Source organism: Heloderma suspectum, chromosome 3 (assembly GCF_057233095.1).
Source record: "Heloderma suspectum isolate Gila_16-S chromosome 3, 16-S_ref, whole genome shotgun sequence".
NCBI lineage: Eukaryota > Metazoa > Chordata > Lepidosauria > Squamata > Helodermatidae > Heloderma > Heloderma suspectum.
The window spans coordinates 317543686-317566825 of NC_139460.1; the positions used below are offsets into that span (position 1 = coordinate 317543686).

General features: G+C 43.1%; 1 protein-coding gene and 1 long non-coding RNA gene across 7 annotated transcripts in view; one reads left to right on the forward strand and one right to left on the reverse strand.

Annotated features, from left to right (window-relative positions):
• MCCC1 (methylcrotonyl-CoA carboxylase subunit 1) overlaps positions 1-23140 on the reverse strand; it is a 41711-nt gene that overhangs the window by 14057 nt on the left and 4514 nt on the right. For 4 of the 6 annotated variants that reach the window (XM_084847591.1, XM_084847589.1, XM_084847592.1 and 1 more), the window contains 13 exons: positions 22404-22499; positions 18832-18953; positions 17567-17714; positions 16037-16158; positions 13385-13496; positions 12699-12780; positions 10384-10511; positions 9555-9738; positions 5611-5720; positions 5060-5276; positions 4589-4675; positions 2757-2806; positions 1480-1617 (listed from right to left, as the gene is read on the reverse strand). In XM_084847591.1, coding sequence (XP_084703717.1) covers positions 1480-1617; positions 2757-2806; positions 4589-4675; positions 5060-5276; positions 5611-5720; positions 9555-9738; positions 10384-10511; positions 12699-12780; positions 13385-13496; positions 16037-16158; positions 17567-17714; positions 18832-18953; positions 22404-22499 — 1596 coding nt within the window. Of the gene's footprint in view, positions 1-1479; positions 1618-2756; positions 2807-3767; positions 3878-4588; positions 4676-5059; positions 5277-5610; positions 5721-9554; positions 9739-10383; positions 10512-12698; positions 12781-13384; positions 13497-16036; positions 16159-17566; positions 17715-18831; positions 18954-22403; positions 22500-23140 lie in introns of those variants that run through there. The other 2 variants (XR_014789629.1, XM_084847594.1) reach the window with 2 other exon arrangements.
• Positions 1434-22528, forward strand: LOC146351589 (uncharacterized). Its single transcript, XR_014789630.1, has 3 exons — positions 1434-1634; positions 19984-20064; positions 21267-22528. It is a non-coding gene; the product is annotated as an uncharacterized LOC146351589 (long non-coding RNA).

Genomic DNA, 23140 nt, shown 5'->3' on the forward strand with positions numbered 1-23140 from the left:
ATGATTTGGGTGTTATTATTTTTAATCTTGGAAGGTAATTGCATGAAGCAGGGCTTTTTTTTAGTGGATGTGACATGTGGACTTCCCTGCCTCAGCTTCTATAGGTCATTGCATGTTTTAGTGAGATGGTTTTAATACATTACTGGTGCAATCCTATGTTTTATCTGGATGATTTTAATAGCACAATAGTACTTCACCATTTTATGAAATTTGCATTTGGGAGAAACTGGAGAAACAGAACATTTCCCCTCTGCCAGAGAAATGACAGCCATCTTTTATTCCCCTTTGACACAGGGGCGTTCCCATGGCAGCAGCCATATGAATAAATGCTGAGATGGTAGTGAGGGGTCTCCTGGTAATTAAGCCAGGTTATAGGGGTCATAAAGGTAAATGTCGAGCATCTGATTGTATTGTTATATGTGGTTGTATTGTTATGTTGTGGTTTTAATGTTCTATATATTTTAAATTGTTTTATTGTGTGTTGTTTGGTTTTAATTTTTGTGAACCGCCCAGACAGCTTCGGCTATTGGGCGGTATAGAAATAAATAAATAAGGTTGTTAATGTAATGCAGAAAATGCCAAAGAGATTTATTTGGGTGGGGCCATAGTACAGTGATAGAGCAGCTGCTTTGCATGCAGAACGTCCCAGGTTCAACACCTGGCATCTCCAGGTTGGGTAGGAAAGAATCCTGCCTGAAACCCTGGAGAGCTGCTGACGGTCAGTGTCGACAATACCAGGCTAGATGGACTGAGGGTCTGACTTAATATAAGGCAGCTTTCGATGTTCCAATGTCCCTATTTCACAGCCCCACCTAGATTTAGTTACCTCCAAGCTGTGGCAGTAAGATGTTTCAGGTGTCAGTCTAAGCCAGCCTTCCCCAACCTGGTGCCCTCCAGATGTTTTGGACTACAACTCCCAGCATTCCTGATCATTGGCCACACTGTGGGGGGTGATGAGAGTTGAAGTCCAAAATACACCAGACTAGGGAAGGCAGGTCTAAGCCAACAAATATTTTGGAAATAGTGTAACGCATGTAAAGGGTTATTTCATTTCTATATTGCCCAATAGCCGAAGCTCTCTGGGCGGTTCACAAAAACGAATACACTCCAAATATTATAGCTCTGTTCCAAGAAAGCTCACACAGACATCTAACCATTTAGGATATTCTTTTAAATTTTAGGAAGCCCCAACTCCCTGTCCTTAGGATTTGAAGAGGAGGGGAGGCATTTTCCAGTCAATTTATTCACTGAATAATTCAGTCCTGACTGCCCAGCCTCCTCTAATTAAAGCCATAAACTTTCAAGGATTACAATAAATAAGCTTATGGACTGCTTACAGAAAAAAATAGGGGCTCGTATTCAGTCCTTCTCTCCAAAATGTAAAGATATCTAACCAAATCCATCACTGTTTGCTTCTTTTTTCACTCGTTTCCATGGCTGGAAATTTTATTCCCCAGACAATAAAGTAGAAAATATTACCGGTGAGAAGAGGTAAATGGCGTCATCCAAAATTACCAGCTTGGATTTACAAACAACTCCGTTTACTGAACATCTTATGTAATCGGAATCACCATCCCTTGAAAGGCATCCAGAAACATGGAAAGACTGATCCTGAATCTGAAATATAGTTACAGGTATTTTAACTCCCTGGTCCATGTACCAGTTTTTGAAGAAATAAATTTGGAGAGAGGGAAAGCATACTGCATTCCAAGGGTGGATATAGAGAACACACACACGCATCCTGATACAGAGATTTTTTGTTTGTTTATTTCATTTCTATGCCACCCAATAGCTGAAGCTCTCTGGGCAGTTCACAAAAGATGTATATATTCTCAATACACATATACTCACAACACATACACACTTGCTGAGATCCAAAGAATTGGACAACTAGAGCGTGTGTTTCTCAAACTGCAGCATTTCACCCCTGCCTGTCCCCATCAAACCACTTTTAAAACTCATAGAAATTTCAAAAACAGCTTGGAAGAATCCTGCTCAAAAGAATGTTTTGTTTTGTTTTTAAAAAGATGCTACTGGGCACTCCCACGTCCAGTTGACGAATCTTACACACGTATACAAAAATGCCCATCAGCTCAATTGTACAGTGGCACAAATCCTCCCAACACCCATCAGAAGGGTGTCCCAAATCTCTGTATGAGATGAGCTCTGACAGAGCATACATGCCTTTTGGGGAAGAGCTTTACTACTCAGTGAGGAAGAGGTTTTTCAGTCCTCTACATCTACTATCTGAATCCAGAATGTTGTACGCCTGTTCTAAGCTTATTTGCTCAAAAGTGGTAGATAGGCCAGGGAACTAAAAAGGCCATTAGGAAGGCACAGCTGAAATAAAAGTGTAGAAGAAACCTTGAATACTCTGTTTTAAGCAGGAATAAAGCACCACAGAAAGCAAAGTGTAGCTTGTTCTCCTCCCCCCCCCCCGCAAATTATTTGGGAAACAAAAAAACAATTATGATTAAATAATAATAAAAGCCATTTTGCAGTTGTTAATGTGAGTCTGGGAAGACACCCCAACAACAGAACTCATCCCAGTGCCACTGTTTCCACCACCATAACTTTCCCAGGTGAAATCCTTTGACCTGAGCCATTCTTGTGTCCTTTAGAAACTCTACCTTACTTGACTCATTCTACAGAGATGGGATTAGCTAGGCCACTAAGGATTTACAAAGAGCCACATGGAAAGAGCCTGATGTTGCTGACCCTCTAAGTAATTCAAACCCTATCATGGATAAGTTTACCTGCATGTCATATGATCTGTCACGATTGTAGGTTATAGTCATATTCACATCTGTTAAAATAAATAAAGATTTAAACTACTTCAAGTGGGGAGAAAACTTTAAGAGCCTAAAATAAGCATACAGCTAAGGTATACATAAGGACAACCCACAGTGTCAGTAGAACTGTGCCTCTTTTAAATCACTTCCCTCACCCTCTATCAACTCCATGGTCTTTCCCTTGTTGTTGTCTTTGTTCAGCACAAATGTACGGTGCTTATCCCCTCTCAGTCATCTTCTCCCGTAGCCATTCCTGGTGCTTTCTGTCATGCTGCTCCTTCTTCAGCTGAGAACAGCCTTCTCCCCTCTATTGATCAATTTTCTCCCCCACTCCACACAAAGGCTGGAGAGAGGCTATAGATTTTAAGAGACCTGAAAGTGGTTTGAGAGCAGCACTGCTGTCTATGGTATACAACAGGGGTGCAAAACTTCAGACATGGGGGCCAAATCCTGCCTGCCTGGGGTCTCAATCTGGCTCTCCAGGATTCCCAAGAGGGCCAAACCCACTTTCTCTGGACCCATCCCCTTTCTCCAACCGCCATTGGTTTGGTGGTTTCCTGGCTTTCGTGCAGTTTTCCCCCCATTCTAAAAGGCTGAAATGTCTCTCCTAAGACTTAGATCCTGGCAATAAGAGCTTTAAGCTACAGTCTGCTGGTATTTTGGTCCTGCCCCTTTTGCCTTTGGCCGTACCCACCACTGGAGTACAGCCCCACCAAGAGCTTCACCAAAATGGAATTTGGCCCTCAGGCTGAAAGTAGTTCCAATACCCCTGATATACACACATTTCTTTTGTCCCTCTGTTGTCTCTGGTGAAACAGATTTTTTCAGATACAAAAGTCTGTCACACTTATCTACCAGAGGCAAAAGTAGGGGGAGTGTACAGTAATCGCTCTTTCAAGCCATTCTTCTTCTTCTTCATCATCATCATCATCTATCCCAGACTCAAGTGTCTCCTTCATACACACCTGCTCAACAAAGCCTTTCCAGAACCTCCTCACCTTATTTTCTCATCCTTTGCCATCAGACTCTCTACTCCACCATCTCCACTGGTCACCATCAATCCTTGATTTCTTCCCCTCGTCCACCTAATGTAGAATGTAAGCCCTGAATTCTACACATAGGACACACTTAACCCTACATATGCATGGTAGCATATGTAGCAAAGCCTGCTTCCATAAGTTGAGCAGCATGTACAAAATTAGGCTTAAAAAACACAGCCAAGGAACATGGGGCATGCTTGCAATTAAGCTTCGATTCCATGTCATCTTTACGAATTGTTCCAATCTACGTTAATAATAATGGGTTGAATGCACAGTTACATGTGGGTAACAGGAGTGGCGGAAGCAAACTTCCCCTCCCCTCCTCTCCATGCCAGCCTGCACAGCCTTCTGAAAATGCTAAAGATAGTCAAGGGACCCTGTTTAATGCAGTGGGCAGGGCGCTCAGGGGGAAAGGGGAGACCCCCCCCAAATCAGGCAGAGGCACTTTCCACAAGCAGAGCTTCTGCTCACAGTAGATGCCTCCACCCAATTTTCTAGGACCTTCCCCTTCCCCCTCAGCTGACCGCACCATAGTCCATCCCATTGAGCAAGGCCTTCTGGCCCTCCATGTAGCATTGTCTGGTGGTGGGAGGGAATCTGCTTCCACCAGCCCCATTATGCATGCATAACTCTGGATCCAACACAACAACATTTTGAATAATTGTACTACTGTATCTCTCTTGATCCTTGTCAACTATATACAGAGTGGAATAAGAATCATCACTCAAATCCTCTTTATTCAGTTAGTTCACTTACTATTTTCACCATCAAGAAGAGTCAGGTTTCTAACATAGGGTATATTTATCCTTGTACCGCTGCAGGATGCAAATGGAGAGAACTTATCTAGAACATAAAATATGTACAAAAAGGGAGATGAACTTAATGCTCTATTTGATGCTTTCCTACTAGCAACATTCATCCCAAACACATGAACCTTATCGAGAACTCTACACACTGACACATACACAGGGCCTTCTCAAGTCACATGCATATTCCTGTGTGCATGTCCAGACTGGGTCCTTCCATTGAAATGAATAGGGAAGCTCTTTCAGGCAAATAACGCAAGTACCACAACCACAGGGCCTGTAAACAATCACTGGATCAGGAACATTGTTGCTTATGAATGTGAACCACATATAATATATGGGAGAAAGAAAATACATCAGTATCTCCTTCACTCTAGTGGAAGTAAGTTATTGTAAGAGGAAAAAGGTAACTCAACCTTACCTTCTGACTGAATTCTAAAAGTGTCTGTGATCATTTTCTCTCTCAGTAGGAGTCCTAGAGCTGCCTGACACAAAGCCACTTTTGATGTTGCCTCTTTGGATGGGAAGAGCCCATCACAGTGTTGAGAGATAAAATTGGTGTGAACATTTCCAGCCTCAAACTCTGGGTGTCCCGAGAGGTTCAGTAAGAAATCAACATTGGTGCTGAGCCCTACAATCTGTTGAGAGATGGGAACAGAAATACTAGATGAAGATGAATAACTGGGCAATAACAGAGCTTCAGTTGTAGGTTCAAATAGGCAGACGTGCAGCAGTTATTGCAGTAGTGTGCTGGAAAAAATGAAGTTAAGTATATTTGTGGAAATCTCACAAGGGCAGGTATTCCAAAGAAGTGCTCAGCACTGATCTGACATTATGGTAATGAAGCACAGCAATCCCCAAGTGCCCTCAGGGGCACAAGGAGAAAGAATGCAAGGCTCGTTATCAAAATACTGTGTACACTCTATCAGACAGAGTCAAACTTTAAAATCTTTCTGGAGTTCTTATACTTACATTATATTGTTGAAGGCAGTATCTTAATTTCCTTAATGCTGCTTGACGATCCTCTGCCCAGACAACTAATTTAGCAATCATTGGATCATAATGTATAGAAACCTCATCCCCTGAAACAGGAATATATGGAAAAATGATTTGCCAGAATGAGTAGCTTAAAAAGGAACCGGTTCATACTCCCATCCTGTACTTTACACCAGGTATGACAACTTGGTCAACTTTATGGAAAGGGTGAACTAGTAAACCCACTGTAACGCTATGCAGAACTCTGCTTGCAAAGTATCCACACTTCATCATGATCATATCACAACTTGAGGTTTGGAATGTTTAACTGAAAATGGGAAGAATGATGAAACCTGCATCAATCTGAAGCCACTATATGCCACTCAATGGACGACACTGGGGCCACACACAGCAACTTCATTATTTACTATTATTTATATACTGCTTTTGTGAAGCATCATTCAAAGCAGTGCACAAAGTTAAAGTACCCCCCCAAACCCATCCAGTCAATAATATTACAATTAAAATAATTTCAAGACTTCATATGCAGATACAATAAAAATCTTGTAAATTCAATACAGCAGATATAAACCTTAAAAGCAGCAAGTTTAAAATCACACCCCAAAGGTATGTTGAAAAAGAAAGGTCTTTAAAGATGCCTAAACACCAAAAATGAGGGATCCTACCGGATCTTCAAAGCAAGGGCATTCCACAACTTTTGCATCACCACTGAGAAGGCCTGTTCTCTTATACCTGCCCATTTAACTGTGTGTATTGATGGGATGGCCACCAGAGAATCCAAGTTTATCTTCATTGTCAGGCATAACCTGATCTCAGATAACCTGGTTTCAGGCTATTTAAAGGCTTTGAAGAATAATATTAGGATTTAAAATTGAGACCAAAACCAAATATGAATCCAACGACACTCGAGTAAGATTGGAGCATTAAGTTCTGATTGCTGGGCACCAGCAACAGTCTGACTGTCACACTTTGGACCAAATGCAGTTTCTGAACCATTTTTAAAGGAAACTTTGTGGTGGTCTAATCTGGGAGTGACTAAACAATGAACCATTGATGCCAAAACTGTCTTCTCTTCAAGATCCTTAGGAACCACAAAAAGAGGTTTCTTACACATTGTGGTAAAAGCCTTTTTAGCAGACTTGCTTAGAACTGGCCACATCTTTTCCTTTGGTCCTACGCATGCCAAAGATTTTCCAACTATTCAACCTTAAAGATCTCTGGTGCAATAAGGCATGGATTAATCTGTAGATGGAGGCAAAAATTGTCCTGCTAGATAAGACCAAAGGTCCTTCTGAGCCCAGCATTCTGATTCCAACAATGGTTAACCAGATGTAAGGTCCCATGGCAAGCAATGCTAGCGAGAAAAGGAGTCCAAGATGGGTGGGAGCTTTTAAAAAAGGAAATTCTCAAGGCACAATCACAAGCAATTCCAACAAGAAGAAAAGGTGGAAGACAACAGAAGAAGCCAATGTGGCTTCACAATAAGCTTAGGGATGACCTGAAAACAAAAAAGGACACATATAGGAAGTGGAAAGAAGGCCAATTAACAAAGGAAGAGTACAGGCAGATAGCACAGAATTGCAGGGATGGCGTCAGGAAGGCTAAAGCTGAGAATGAGCTGAGGTTAGCGAGGGATGTTAAAAACAACAAAAAGGCTTTCTTCAGCTACGTGCATAGTAAAAGGCAGAGGAAAGAAATGGTGGTTCAGCTATTAAATAAGGACGGCAAAACGATAACAGATGACAAAGAAAAGACAGAGGTGCTCAATTCCTACTTTGGCTCAGTCTTCTCCCAAAAGAGGGTCTATGACCCCCCTGGCAAAAGCGAAGTACAGGCTGAAGGGGCAGGATTGCAGCTTGAGATCGACAGGCATATGGTCAAGGAACACCTCATTACTTTGAATAAGTTCAAATCTCCAGGGCCAGATGAACTGCATCCTAGAGTCATAAAGGAACTGGCAGAAGAACTCTCAGAACCGCTGTCTATTCTCTTTGAGAAATCATGGAGGATGGCGGAAGTGCCAGATGACTGGAGGAGGGCTAACGTTGTCCCTATCTTCAAAAAGGGTAAAAAGGAGGAACCTGGAAACTACAGACCAGTCAGTCTGACATCAATCCCTGGGAAATTTCTGGAGCAGATCATAAAGCAATCCATCTGGAAGCACCTTGACAACAATGCCGTGATTACTGGAAGCCAACATGGATTTGTCAAAAACAAGTCCTGCCAGACAAATCTGATCTCATTTTTTGATCAAGTAACCTCCCTTGTAGACCGTGGGAATGCTGTAGACATCATATACCTCGACTTCAGCAAAGCTTTCGACAAAGTGCCCCATGATATCCTGATGAGCAAACTAGCTCAAAGTGGGCTAGATGAAACAACGATCCGGTGGATCCACAGTTGGCTACAGAATCGGACTCAAAGAGTGCTTCTCAATGGGACCTTCTCAAACTGGGGAGAGGTAACGAGTGGGGTACCGCAGAGCTCAGTCCTGGGCCTAGTGCTCTTCAACGTTTTTATTAATGACTTGGAGGAGGAGGTGCAGGGAATGCTGATCAAATTTGCAGATGACACAAAATTGGGAGGGATAGCTAATACTTTGGAAGACAGAAACAAAATTCAAAGTGATCTGGATAGACTGGAGCGCTGGGCAGAAAACAACAGAATGACATTTAATAGGGATAAATGCGAAGTTCTGCACCTAGGAAAAAGAAACCAAATGCACAGTTACAAGATGGGGGATACGTGGCTCAACCACACTACAAGCGAGAAGGATCTTGGAATTGTTGTCGATCACAAGCTGAATATGAGCCAACAATGTGATGTGGCTGCAAAAAAGGCAAATGCTCTTTTGGGCTGTATTCATAGAAGCATCGCTTCCAAATCCCGGGAAGTACTAGTTCCCCTCTACTCAGCACTGGTTAGGCCTCATCTGGAGTACTGTGTCCAGTTCTGGGCACCACACTTTAAGAAGGAAGCAGACAAACTGGAGAGGGTTCAGAGGAGGGCAACAAAGATGATCAGGGGACTGGAAACAAAGCCCTATGAAGAGAGACTGAAAGAACTGGGCATGTTTAGCCTTGAGAAGAGAAGACTGAGGGGAGATAGGATAGCACTCTTCAAGTACTTGAAAGGTTGTCACAGAGAAGGAGGCCAGGATCTCTTCTTGATCATCCCAGAGTACAGGACACGGAATAATGGGCTCAAGTTACAGGAAGCCAGATTCTGGCTGAACATCAGGAAAAACTTCCTGACTGTAAGAGCAATACGACAATGGAACCAATTACCTGGGGAGGTGGTGGGCTCTCCCACACTGGAGGCCTTCAAGATGAGGCTGGACAGCCATTTGTCAGGGATGCTCTGACTTGGATTCCTGCATTGAGCAGGGGGTTGGACTCAATGGCCTTGTAGGCCCCTTCCAGCCCTACTATTCGATGATTCTATGTGCCTGGGAAGCTCACAAACAGGGCAAGATGGATGTTTCCATCCTGTTTGTCAACAGCACCAGGGCAGCTGTTGATGTGCCATTTTATCTTTGTACACTGCTCTGGAACCCACTTTGGTGGGTGAAGAGCAATGTATAATTAATAAAAATAAATAAATGTATGAAGAATTCTGTAAGAGGTCTGGGTGTTGCTGTTATACAATCCTTCAAAATTCTTCTTGGCTTTTTCTTCTATGCCAGAAGTGTCCCTTCTTGCCAAACCCAAAACACAATGGATGAGATGGGAGGGATCCAAAGGAGATACAGTAAACTCCCCAAAAGGAACAACTTCAAATAATGGTTTCATAACTTCATAAAAAAAGCCTTGTGCTTTTCAATGCCAAGCACTTTAAATCCTATCCACAAAGAAACTACTTAATGGTACACTGAAGACTAAAAGAATGTCCCCAATTCCCATGGGGGATTTCAATTTTACCTTGTCTTACCCCAGTTTCTATCCTGGTACAGCTGTCAGAGGGTGGTGTGGACAAATGAAACAAGGGCCCAGCCCCTGGCATGAAATTATTGTTTGGATCTTCTGCATAGATCCTAGCTTCAAATGCATGTCCCTCGAGCAAGATCTCTTCCTGAGTCAAAGGAATCTTCTCTCCTGAAGCAACCTGTAAAGACAAGCAGTTTTGCTTTTTCTCTGGAATTAAAAATAGCATCTGCAAACTCTGATGATATTAAGGAATCACAAATTAATATAATACAAAAGTTAAGTAGGGAAAAATCCCTCAACAGATATACTGGTTAACTAACATTTACACAATGATCTGAGGAATTATGGTCAGTTTAGCTACACAGGATTTCTGTTCTTAGAAGAGCCGGATTTTGTGCTCACCAAATAAGCTACAATATTGGGTTCCTACTCCCATATGAATTCTTACTGATAATCTCTCCAAATTAAGAGTCTCCAGACAAACTGGACCCTCTTCAGAGTTATGGATGCAATTCTATACTGCCTAAAACTGACTAATCCTGCCATCCTTGATCCCCATGTCAGACTGTAGCAAACAGGATGTATGTGTGCACAGGTGCGCGTGTGTGTACACATACATGCACACACATTCTGCACAGGCATAACTTCAAAAAAACCCATTCCACCCCTTTATTCATTGCCCAGTTCAGAGTCAGTCCAGACAGAAAGAGTGAGAATTCACTGCCCCAGATGCAAGGAAAAACCCTACCATACAGGCAGTAAACAATGCTGTTACCTTGGACTCAAATGGATGGCCCCTGCCGTGTCATTTGTAAGGTCTTACCTTAAGTTGCCACTCTACCAGGTCAGTCCCTGTGATCATCTCAGTAACAGGGTGCTCCACTTGCAGCCTTGTGTTCATCTCCATGAAATAGAAATTATGTTCACTATCCATTATAAATTCCACTGTTCCTGAAACATTTAAGGGAAGTATATTTCACAGAGGTGGGGATGCTTTCCCTAGGTAAAGTCCCAGAATAACTCCAATCCCAGCATATCTTCATGTCCATAGAATTCATTGTCCACTGTAAGCATCTTAAATAGAAATAATATTCTAAAAACCTCACCCAAAATATATATCAAAGAACTTGGAAATCCTTCAGGAAGTATAACCTCTTATACAGTTGAAATAAGTCTCTTTAAAATGGAGCCTTAAAGCTATTCAGATATGTTAATATTTTATAAGCTGTTCCCAAATCTATGTTGTAGTGCACTGGGAGATTTTGTACTGGTCATGTTCATGGTGTTGATGAAGGAACTGGCTCAGTGGCCAGCCTATCATAGAGAAGCTACGTAGCTAGAAGGGCTTCTGGCAGTGATTGGCTGGGCTGTTCTGATTCTAGACAAGAGCAGGACAGGCAGAACATCCTAGAAAAGGAAGAGTACAAGAAGCAGGGAGTTACGAGGGCAAGAGGAGAAGCCAAGAGGCAAGAGACTGAGAGGAAAAGGAAAACAAGGAGAGAATTAGAATTAAATTCCTATTATCTTTTGGCTTGGGCACAACTCACTCTCAAGAATCAAACTATGAAACTGATTAAGCTTTGAAATCCTGAATTTCTACACTGTTTCACAAGGCTGACCCAAGACATTTTGCTGGCTGAAGTAGAGCACGAAATCTCTCCCCTGCTCCCCATTTTTCTCTCACAATCACCCCACCACCACCATCACAAACCCTATCCCTCTGTCTCTCTCCCTCTCGCGCGCACACACGCACGCGCACACACACACGCACACGCGAAGCTGCCTTTCAGACTACTGGTCCATCTGACTCAGTATGGTCTGCGCAATAAGTGGCAGCAGTCTCTTCAAGGTCTGAGCAGGTGCCTTCCCCAGCCAAACCTGGAGATGCCATGAACTGAATCTGGGAACTTCTGCATGCAAAACGTGCTCTACTACTAAGCTACAGCCCTCGCAAGGAAGGGGCTGGGAAGAGCAGCAGCTTTGTTTTTAAATACTCCCATCAGCATTTAAATACTGTCATCAGTATTCTTCCTCCGTCTCACAATAAACTCACTTTCCTACCCCATCCTTCTACGCAGTAGGAGGCAACAAGGAGAAGCTGCTGCTGTCATGAGGGGACAGGCAGGGATGGGCCTGCTTCTGAAGACCATGCTGCCTAGACAAATCACTGAAGGGCTGGCTAGAGAGGACAGCAGCAGCAGCGTCGGGATCAGAGGCCAGGTAGGCAGCAGACTGGCTGAGACCCAGGGCTTCGTTAAAACATCAAGGACCCGTCCCCCCCAACCTGGCGCTCTACACCACAGTTTCCACAAGGAAAACCTGTGGCCGTTCCACAGCCAGGCTCAGCAGGCTCACCTGGGCTTTCCGACTTAGGCAGGTGGGAGAACCAGGAACAGTAGCAGGCAGAGGATGGGTCAGATGAGTCACCAGCATCCGTGGCGGGCAGGGATGGGCAAACTGAAGGCAGCACTGCAGCTGAGGCAGGTGTGCCATCTCATTCTGCCACCCTCCAGCGCTGGCCGAAATCTATTGCCTGAGGCAAGGGGCTCGCTGTGCCTCATGGGAGAATTTCATAACAGTCATTCCTTGAAGCGTATTGGCTTTGGAAGATTCTCTCTGTACAGGATTCTTGACTACAAAATTTAACACCAACTAGTATAACACAAGAGCTAGTTTTATATACAACAGCCATATACAAGAGTCAAGGCTGAGCGGTGCATATCAATTGCCTTTTGAAATCGCATTTTGGATGTTTTAATTTTGCCTCTACTGACTCTAGATTGCTTTGTCTTTAGATCTTTTTTAGGCCACTGATGGTCTGATATGTCGAGATGCATTTGACCAAATTTGTTGTAGTTTTTGGATATCTTTGGCTATGATCTTTCCTTATTTGTATTATTCTATGTACTAGTGTTAGATTTTGTATTAAAGAATCCTGCACAGAGTTTATATATGTATTTTCTCCTTAACTTCCATTTTTGATGGCACAGATTTCTGCTAAGGATTGCTTTTGCCTGCTGCATATTTGGGAGATTCTCTGCCTTGTAAACTCTATGGTGCAACTTAAAGAAGCTTTTCTATAAACAAATATCTTTCAGTGTGAACTTGAATACAGCACTAAAAGGAAGTTTGAAATACCTGCTCCAACGTAGTTCACAGCTTTAGCTGCCTTAACAGCTGCCTCTCCGAGTTTTCTTCTCACTTCAGGCTTAATTCCCGGCTAAGCACAATAGAAATAATGCTACATTTATAGGATGCAGTATTATGTGCTGGCATGCCTACTGTATGCAGGTATGATCTACCCTGGAAAAACTGATATAAACCCACTTTGTTATTTTTGAATACAGTTCTTCAGGCTACATTTCCATTTACAATTATCTGCATAAAATGAGCGTCTCAGAGAACAAGTCACCTAGTGACTCTGACAATCCCAAAACTCTCCAAAGAAAAATATTAAATTGCTTTAATACAAGTATGTAGACAAAAGACAAGATATGCAAAACATTTCAAGTTCAAGTGGGGCCACAGTTGCTGAACACCATAGCCATGGTCAAGTTAAAGAGGAACAGACAGATGTCTGAGAATGCCACTGATAAACTAACATAACACTCTAGAAAAAGTAGCTGGTATTATTTCCATATTCAATACAGTAAAAAAAGATATCCTGTGTTAAAGTGCTTTCTTTGATTTGGGGATTTCTGAAACTGGTATTATTTTCTGCAAAAATAATATACCATCACATGAGAAAAACAAAAATTATGCTAATATAGGAAACAAAAAAAGGCACAACTATTTCAAACATCTTTTGAGAAACAGCCACTCACCCCTGGAGCTTCCTCAATAATTTTCTGATGTCTTCTCTGTACACTACAGTCTCTTTCAAACAAATAGACTGCATTGCCATGTTGGTCTCCAAATACCTGAACTTCTACATGCCTGTTTCAGATTTTAAAATGAATAGATCAAGGTTTATAAAGGCCACAACTGTCCACCAGTGCCAATTTTTGGAGTAAGATACATTAATCCAGCATGGTTCCCTGTGAAACTTCAAGACGCTTCAAGAAATTTCACACTCTATTATATACTACATGCTGTAATCTTATGTTTCAGGTCTGGAAAGGATGTATAGTTCAGGAGGATCAGTGTTTTCACAGGAGGATCAGTGAAGTGTTACACTTCCATCATATTTTATATAAAATTAGACATAATGGTCTACAACATTATATTCAAGGAGAACAAAGGTCCATTTGCTTAAACAAACATTTATCAAGAACGCAGTTTTATTTTTTTTTAACGCTGTAGTTTATCGCAGAGGTCCAGAATTCCAACAGAACAACTCACAAAGCGATCTGTGAGTATGCTGTTTACAATATCAAACCTATGTCCTGGGAAAGAGAATGAACCCTGCACCAACTTATGTTATTTATTAAGAGAAAGAAATGTGAGAGATGCTTGCACCTTAAAACATAGCATGTGCCTTCTAAATAAATAGCTTAGTGTTAAATATATTTGGCATTAAGAATGTGGTACTATTCCACAAGGAATTTGAGGTGGGGGTGGGGAAGAGATGAGAGGGGAGGGAGAATTTATTTTGCATCTCTTACTCTAATCCATTTCTAATCCAGTAGGCAAGGGTTCATCAACTTGGGGAGGTCAATACTATGTGCCAACACCTCTAGGGATATGGTGTCAGGCTTCTTCAACAACCCCTTACCCAGCCCCAACAATAGGTGGGGGTAGTTGAGCAGGCTCCTCACTTCAGCCCCCAAACCATAACGGGAGCTGTTGCTGGGCTGAAGAGAAGCAAGCATCCTTCAGCCACCCAAACACTGACTTCCTTTCATCCAGAGCTGTATTTTCAGGAGAGCACGACTACAGCCTCCTAGACACTTTCTGAGCACCGTCTGGGCAAATGTCAGGGATCTCTGAAAATGAAGTTCTTTCTTTGCCCCAGGGAGAAAGGGATGAGCTCAGGCTATTCACAGGTGCAACGTATTAGAAAGGTTTATTTAATTCATAGCAGATAATCAGGGAACCAGATTTATGAGATGAAGGCACAATACATAAGTGATAAATGGAAAAAGATATTCAGAGAAAATATAATACAATAATTAAATGAAAAGTACAATGTGGAACAACTTGCATTAAAGCATGGGTCTTACATAAAAAACTTACAACGTGTAAAATTAGCTAGGGTTAGCCCTTTATAAAACCCTACGATTGTCCCTAATCTTCCACCAGCCCCCTTGTTAAAGCTTACTACATTCTCAGCTGTATAGCAGTTTGGCCTAAAGACTGAGGAAGAAAGACTTATAACTACCTATCCCAAGCAGAGGAGACAGGCTCATGTTGAAGTTCTAGGGGCAAGGTGTAGGATCCAGTGGAATCCAAATAGGAAATTAATCCACGTAAGAATCAAAGAAAATGTTCAAAAATAAAGTAGCAAAGTCTTGAGCCTCATCAGAACAGGAAATAAAAGAAAAGGAATTTTTAAAAAGTACAAAGGAAGGGAAACCTAGGAAACCTGGATTTATTAAAAAAATGTAGCCCAGGAAAACACTACCTCTGTGTAAAAACTCACAAGGAAAAGTTATGATTAGAGAGAAGGAAAATCTCCAAAAAGAAGTAACAAAACTTCATCAGAGCTGTGCCAAGAGTCAGTGGAAAACTCAACACTTGAAACACCTAACCCTTTGTAAAAGTATCGTAAGCAAAATAGTAAAATTTAAAAGCAATGTTTCCTTCTCTATGTGTTCCAGAGAAGTTTCAGTGCACACAATGCATCGGAGGGGGGTGGGGAACACCCTGCTTGTATGTGAAAAAGAAAAAGCTCGAGCTAAGATGGAGTCCACTACAGATGAAGAGCTGAACTGTCCCTTCTCTCTGTTCCTCAACACCCCAAAACCAATTCCAGCTCTCCGATTGGTTACATTTCTTCCCTCATCACTAAAAATCCAGTTCTGTATTGGTAGATGGCAGGTCAGGATGAAAAGTTCATTGCACCACTTTTCTTTCGTGCCCAGAAACAGCTTCCCTTTGTCTTGAGGCAACTGATATGACCTTAAGCCCTTATCAGGGTACACTCTGGGTATAAAACCATTGGAAGTATCCAACTTTAGAGCAGTATGGAGAAGGTACATTGTATCATAACTTGGCCAAGACTTGGTCACTGCCTCAGCAACCATGCCTTTTCACTCATTTCAGAAGCCGGAGGTCCAGGCCAACAGTGCCTCTGTCCCCTCTTCCAATAGGAAACATACAGTCTTGCTGTTTATGAGTCAAACCAACAATTTCTTTCATTCCATAGCTCTGTAGATCTTGTCCCCAGTACCCCAGATGCCCAAATAGGACCCAAGTAACAGTTTATATTGTTACTTCTCCTATACCCAAGGACTCTCACACTCCCCATCCATTTTCTGCCCTTCGTGTCTGCACAATCCCTAAAGTGGTTAAAAGTAGATGGACAATTGTATTACCTTGGATTATCTACAAACTTCTCTATCAACATGGCATCATCATTGAAAGACTTCTTAGCTTCTCTCCTGGCTGATTCTAATTGTTCACGAAATTCTTTTTCTGAGAGAGCAATTCTCATACCCTAGAAGGTATGACAAAACCAACATAAGAAAAGTAAGAAAACAAGTTACTTGGAAAAAGCGGAATGGTCTACAATACAGATGTGTACTCACACAATTATTAATTTCAAAACAGTGATTACTGAGGCCACCACACTGAAAGTACTCAGCCTGTTCGGGTGTCCCTGAGTACATAGCATGGATACACATGTTATGTGTATGGCTATGGAGAGAGACCAAACTGGCAAATGCAGTTTTATGCTGCTCTCATTACATCCTTGATGACATTATCACCACGTGCAGGAGATGCACTGAACTGAAGTTGTGTGAAGTTAAATCATTCATCTTTGGCAGCCTGGTCCTAATGAACATAATCTGGCAATGGAGGAAGCAATCCTACCGGGATCAGCAGCCACCTCCAAACTTGGAGGCAACTGCCTATCCAATGCAGGGCAGGAGAAGCGCAGAGGGGATCGTCCCCTCCACACTTCAGCCGCCCTGCATTTGCAGCTAGACCGCTGATTTCAGCTGTCTAGCCGCGGGAAGGCAGAGCAGGGGAAGCGGCTGCCAGACGACACATTGGAAGTGTCCTACCGGCATTTCCGCCTTCCCCGCCCCAGAACACCCCCAGGAATGCTCCGTTTTCGCAGCTCCGTGCTCCTCTTCCGAGTGCAGAGTGTGGGGCTGTTCTGCGCTGCCTACGAGGCAGCGCGGGAGTGGGGGAAGGTCAGTTCTCAGGGAACTGACCTTGGAGCACAGGCTCTGAGGTCAGTTCCCAGAAACTGACATATCCTATGGCCGTCTAGCCACTGACTAGCAGCCATAGGAATGCGCCCTAAATCACAACAACAACAACAACAATAATAATTTATTACATTTCTATACCATACCATAGCCGAAGCTCTCTGGGTGGTTTACAGAAGTTAATAATAACAGAAGGCAACTGGGATCCTGCAACAAATCTTACAGTATGGAGTGCTCCTGTTCAGGTTTCCAGCCAGCCATGTCCTCTTCCAAGATACTCCATTCTATTTCCCCTTCTCCCTGGGTTTGCATTCCCCCACTTTCCCAAATAAGCATTCCATACCCACTGAGCATGCTCAGTCCGCATTGGGCTGATTTTGGAGAGTTTCTCCCCCCTCTTAGGGTTTTTTTCCTTGATCTTTTGCAGTTAGGTAAACCTTGGGTTCCACCAAGCCTCCTGGTATCTCCCTCTGATGCATGGATTGTGCTGTTTTGGCAACATAAGGATCCACACTCAGAGAAGGAGTTTGCTATTAGCAGATAGTATAACTTCATAGTGCAACCATGGCCTGAGATGTTGCACTGTCACAGGGATTGGGACATCTTATCCTAAGTATTTCTTTAGTGGAGCAGCAAATCTTTAGACTGTTCTATTTGAATAGGAAATAGACATTTATTTGTCCCTACCTTTCCTCCACCTCCCCGAACTGCTTTGATCATGACTGGATACCCTATCCTTCTGGCTTGCTCTTCCAAGCAATGGTCAGACTGATCTTCACCATGGTAACCTTCCACAACAGGAACCCCGGCTGCAGACATTATGGCCTTGGAAGTGCTGCAAAAGAATATTATTTGGTAGTGGCAACAACAGCAGGAGCTACTTATTCTGCACCTCAAGATCTGCAACAATTCACTTAATTTTGCTCACGCAGTCTAGGGCTGCTTCAAATGTTCTGATTTTCTTATTTGAAAAGAAACCAGAATGCCATGCATGCATGCTGGGAAGCCACAATTGTCCAACTAGAGCTTCCCAATATGCATATATGCAGCACATAAGATGCATATGTGATCAGTACATGAGGTCTGTCTCCACATACTTTTAGCACATTTTTCTACGTCGAAGATTTTTGCACATAGGAAAACCCTATTTGTTGGAGTTTCAATTTTCCCCCATGACTCTACAAAGGCTAAATTTAAAAAACACAATGTTTTATACTTGAATTAGAAAATCACTCTGTCATCCTATCAAAACTGATTCCAGACTTATTCTAGCGCAGGGGTGCAGAACCTTTTTTCTGTCAAGGGCTGTATTCACTTGTGGGTAATCTACCAGGGGCCAGATGCTGACAGTGGGCAGGGCCGGAGCTGGTGGTGGGTGGAACCTGAGCCAAATATGGGCGGAGTTTGCAGGAATGCATAGTTCTCTCTCTGTGCTACCCCATCCGTCTCTCTCCCTCTCTGTGCCACCCCTCCTTACATAACTTCATCAATTTCAACACACCTTTCCCCCTACCCTCCTTGCCAGGGGGCTGAACTGACAGCTTGCAGAGGCTTCTTCCCTCCTTCCATTGCTCCATCCATTTTGGCTCCCAATCCCCATTTTTTCCCCTCCCGCCCTCCATCTCTCCCTCTGGGCTCCCCCTACTTACATTAAATTAGGCCAAGGGCTGCATGTGTCCCTGAGATTATAGGTTGCCCACCCCTGCTCTACTGCTTCATACACAGTCAGATTTCCTTCCATGCTGGGGTTCACCATATATTTTCAGGTCTCATTCTCGTATTCATATTATTCTCAGACGTATGAAAGGACTGGAGGCTTAACACATTGTATGTGTATGTGTGTATAGAGGGGGGGGGGTGAGGGAGCTCAGGTTCAAAGCACAAAAACATCTTAGCAGTACCAAGCAAACAATCCTTTATAATAAAATTAGCCATGAGGCAAAACAGAGTACCTCTTAATGCCCATATCTCTAATAGCAGAAGAAGGAGGGCCAATGAAAATTATTCCTTCTTGGTTGCAGAGCTCTGCAAACTCTGTGTTTTCCGACAGGAAGCCATAGCCTGGATGGATAGCCTAAAACAGGAAATACCAAGGGCATACTGTACAAGACTTGCAGACCTCGAAGTGCCGTCCACAGACATAAAGAGATGACACAAAATTGGGTGGGATAGCTAATACCCTTGAAGACAGAAACTGAATTCAAAGTGATCTTGATAGGCTGGAGTGCTGGGCAGAAAACAACAGAATGACATTTAATAGGGACAAATGCCAAGTTCTAGACCTAGGAAAAAGAAAGCAAATGCACAGTAACAAGATGGGGGATACGTGGCTCAACAACACTACAAGCAAGAAGGATCTTGGAATTGTTGTTGATCACAAGCTGAATATGAGCCAACAATGTGATGTGGCTGCAAAAAAAGCAAAGGCTATTTTGGGCTGCATTAACAGAAGTATAGCTTCCAAATCAGGTGAACTACTAGTTCCCCTCTACTCAGCACTGGTTAGGCCTCATCTTGAGTACTGTGTCCAGTTCTGGGCTCCACACTTTAAGAAGGATGCAGACAAACTGGAGAAGGTTCAGAGGGGGGCAATGAAGACAATCGGGACTAGAAACAAAGCCCTATGAAGAGAGACTGAAAGAACTGGGCATGTTTAGCCTTGAGAAGAGAAGACTGAGGGGAGATAGGATAGCGCTCTTGAAAGGTTGTCACAGAGAGGAAGGCCAAGATCTCTTCTTGATCATCCCAAACTGCAGGACACGGAATAATGGGCTCAAGTTACAGGAAGCTGAACATCAATAAAAACTCCCTGACTGTTACAGCAATATGACAATGGAACCAATTACCTAGGGAGGTAGTGGGCTCTCTGGAGGCATTCAAGACGAGCTTGGACAGCCATCTGTCAGGGATGCTTTGACTTCGATTCCTGCATTGAGCAGGGGGTTGGACTCGATGGCCTTATAGGCCTCTTCCAACTCTACTATTCTATGATTCTATGACGTGCCTTCAGTGTCTGTTCAGAAGTTGCGCCTAGCCCAAAATGCAGCAACCTTCTCATTGATGGTAGTGGCTCACCAGAAGAACATTTTGTTTTTGCTCCACAGCCTGCCCTGGGTTTTTTTGAAGCTATCTAAGAGAGCCAGTGTGAAACAGTGGATCAAGTGCTGGGCTTAGACATGGGAAACGTAAGTTTGTTAAGTGCCTATGGCATATGATTCTCCATACTCCTGTATCTCATATACATATTTTCATTTGCCAATCTCAGCACACATTGAATCATGCGGATATAACCAGGAAATTGGATGAGTTCACCCAGCCTTGCCCCAGTGCAGACAAAGCAGGAGCATCAGCAGTGCAGTGACAGCACAGCACACCCTTCCCCAACCTAACTTTATGGGAAATGTCCATAGTTCAATGGCAGAGTACATGCTCTGCATGTGGAAGGTCTCAGGTTCCATCCCTGGCATCTCCAGTTAAAGGACCACGTAGCAGGAGATGGGAAAGACCTCTGCCTAGAGAGACACTGCCAGTCAGAATAGACAATGCTGAGCTAAATGGACAAATAGCCTGACATGGTATAAAGTAACTTCCTATGTACTATGTACCTAACCCCTTTATTTACTACGCCCTTATCTGGACAGAGATAGCCTAGCTACAGTTATCCATGCTCTGATAACTTCTTGTCTGGATTACTGCAATGTGTTATACGTGGGGCTGCCTTTGAAAACGGTCCGGAAACTTCAGCTGGTCCAAAATAGGGCAGCAAGATTGTTAACAGGGACTGGCCTGCGAGCTCATATTACGCCAGTACTTTTCCAGCTGCACTGGCTGCCAGTCCATTTCCGGGCCCGATTCAAAGTGCTGGTGTTAACATTCAAAGCCCTTAACGGCTTGGGGCCAGGTTACCTGAAGGATCGCCTCCTCCCATATGTGCCTGCCCGGACCTTAAGATCATTGTCAGCAGCCCTTCTCCGTGAGCCCCTGCCAAAGGAAGTGAGGCGGGTGGCTACTAGGAGGAGGGCTTTTTCTGCTGTGGCACCCCGGCTCTGGAATGAGCTCCTTAGTGAGGTTCGCCTGGGGCCTACATTGTATTCCTTTCGGCGCCAGGTGAAGACCTTTTTATTTTCCCAGGCATTTTAGCTTTCTAAATTTTTTATCTTTGCTGTTTTAAATCTGTATTTTAAACTCCTGCACTGCTGCTAGATTTTATTGTGGTTGTATTGTTATATTGTGGTTTTAATGTTCTATATATTTTAAATTGTTTTATTGTGTGTTTGGTTTTAATTTTTGTGAACCGCCCAGAGAGCTTCGGCTATTGGGCGGTATAGAAATTAAATAAATAAATAAAATACATAAATATTTACTGATTTAAAACTCTTAATTGCAGCATCCTCCATCGAACTGGCATTCAAAACAACACGCAATATCAACCAAATACACAGCGATAAAATCAATAAGCACACAAGCACATTTAAAAAACCTAAGGCATACATCCATAAAAACTTAAAACTAAAGCTAAAATACCAGAAGTAAAAAAAAGAAAAAAAACAACCAGAATGTTAGAGCCAAAAGAAAATACAATATTTTAGTTAAATGGAAAAGCTCTTAAAGATGGCATTGGCTTCCAGTGGAAAGACAGGAAGGAGGGAACCAGATGGATCTTGTATGGAAGCAAGTTCCACAATGTGGGTGCCACCACGAAGAAACCCCTGCCCCACATCCTCCCCAACCTAATCTCAGCAAAGAATCAGAGATGAAGCAGAGCCTCTCCTACTGATGTAAGTGTACAGAAGGGGTGCTGAACCTCTTTCAGCCTGAGGGCCAAATTCCATTTCAGAGAAGCGCTTGGTGGCTGCATTCCAGTGGTGGACGGCGACACAGGCCAAAGGGGCGGAACCAAAGGCAAAAGGGGGCAGAGCTAAAATTGCCAATGTATTGTACTTAAAACTCTTCCTGCCATCAACTAAGCCTCAGGAGAGGCATTTCAACCTTTTAGAATGGGGAGAAAACAGCACAAAAGCCGTGAAACTACCAATTGATTGGTAGTTGGGGAAAATGGGGTGTGGCCTTCTGTGAAACCCCCAAGTTCGATGCTGTGACCCCAGGAGGGCAGGCTTTGCCCCCAGGTCTGAGGTTCTGCACCCCTGGTGTATGGGGAGGAACCTGCAGAAGGCGGCTCTTCCTATACAGTTTGCTTGTGAAGAAAGGTAAGAACAAACACAAAGATAATCCCTGATGCTCTGTGAGGGATCCAAGAGGACATCTGGAATTCTCAAATATAAAAGAAAATGCAAGTTTTTCGATGGCTGGATAGCATCACTGATGCAATGAATATGGACTTGAGCATGCTCTGGGAGAGAGCGCAGGACAGGAAGGCCTGGCGTGCTATGGTCCATGGGGTCACGAAGAGTCGGACATGACTGAACGACTGAACAACAACAAAAAAGGGTTCAGCAGCAATACTCTCTGACCCATTTATATGCACACGCACACCCACAAATGCCAAGGTAATTTTAGCTTGTACCTGTGCTGCTGACTTTTTGGCCACCTGCATTATCTTCTCCATGGACAAGTAGCTCTGCTGAGATGGTGCTGGACCAATGAAATATGCTTCATCCGCCTGTAAGGAAATAAAGAGACCTAATGCAGTATTTATTACTGGACTACATTTTGTTAGAAATAAGCTCCACTGAGTTTAATGGAACTTAAACATGAGTACGTGTGCACAAGGCTGAAGGTTTACATAAAGGTTTGAATACTTGGCAAAAAGAAAGAGAGAGAGACTTAAACAGCCCTTAACCTGTGTTTGTAATATGATTAACAATAAAACTGTATATTTATTTTCCAACATATGTAGAGAAGTGGGATAAGACTAGATGCAATCTGAGCAGGACTGAACTGTAAGTTTCTAGGTATGGAAATCTGTTGCATGAACTACTACAAACCTCTTCTATTTCTGCAAGTTCAGTTGTCCCTTTCATTATATAATAAGTCACTTTCATTTACAAATCATCAACCTACGCCTGAAAGCTTTGTTGTAGAAGCCATGACTCAGTGACAGAGCACATGCTTAACATGCAGAAGCCCCGCGGGCTGTACACGTAGCATCTCCAGTGAAAGGATCACAAGGAACAAAGCTGGGAAAGCCCCCCCTCCCCCCCGCGCTTACCCCAGAGAGCTGCCAGAGCAGAAAACACCAAGCTAAATGGACCAACAGTCTGACTCCATGCAATACAGCCACATATGTTCAAAATTATCCCA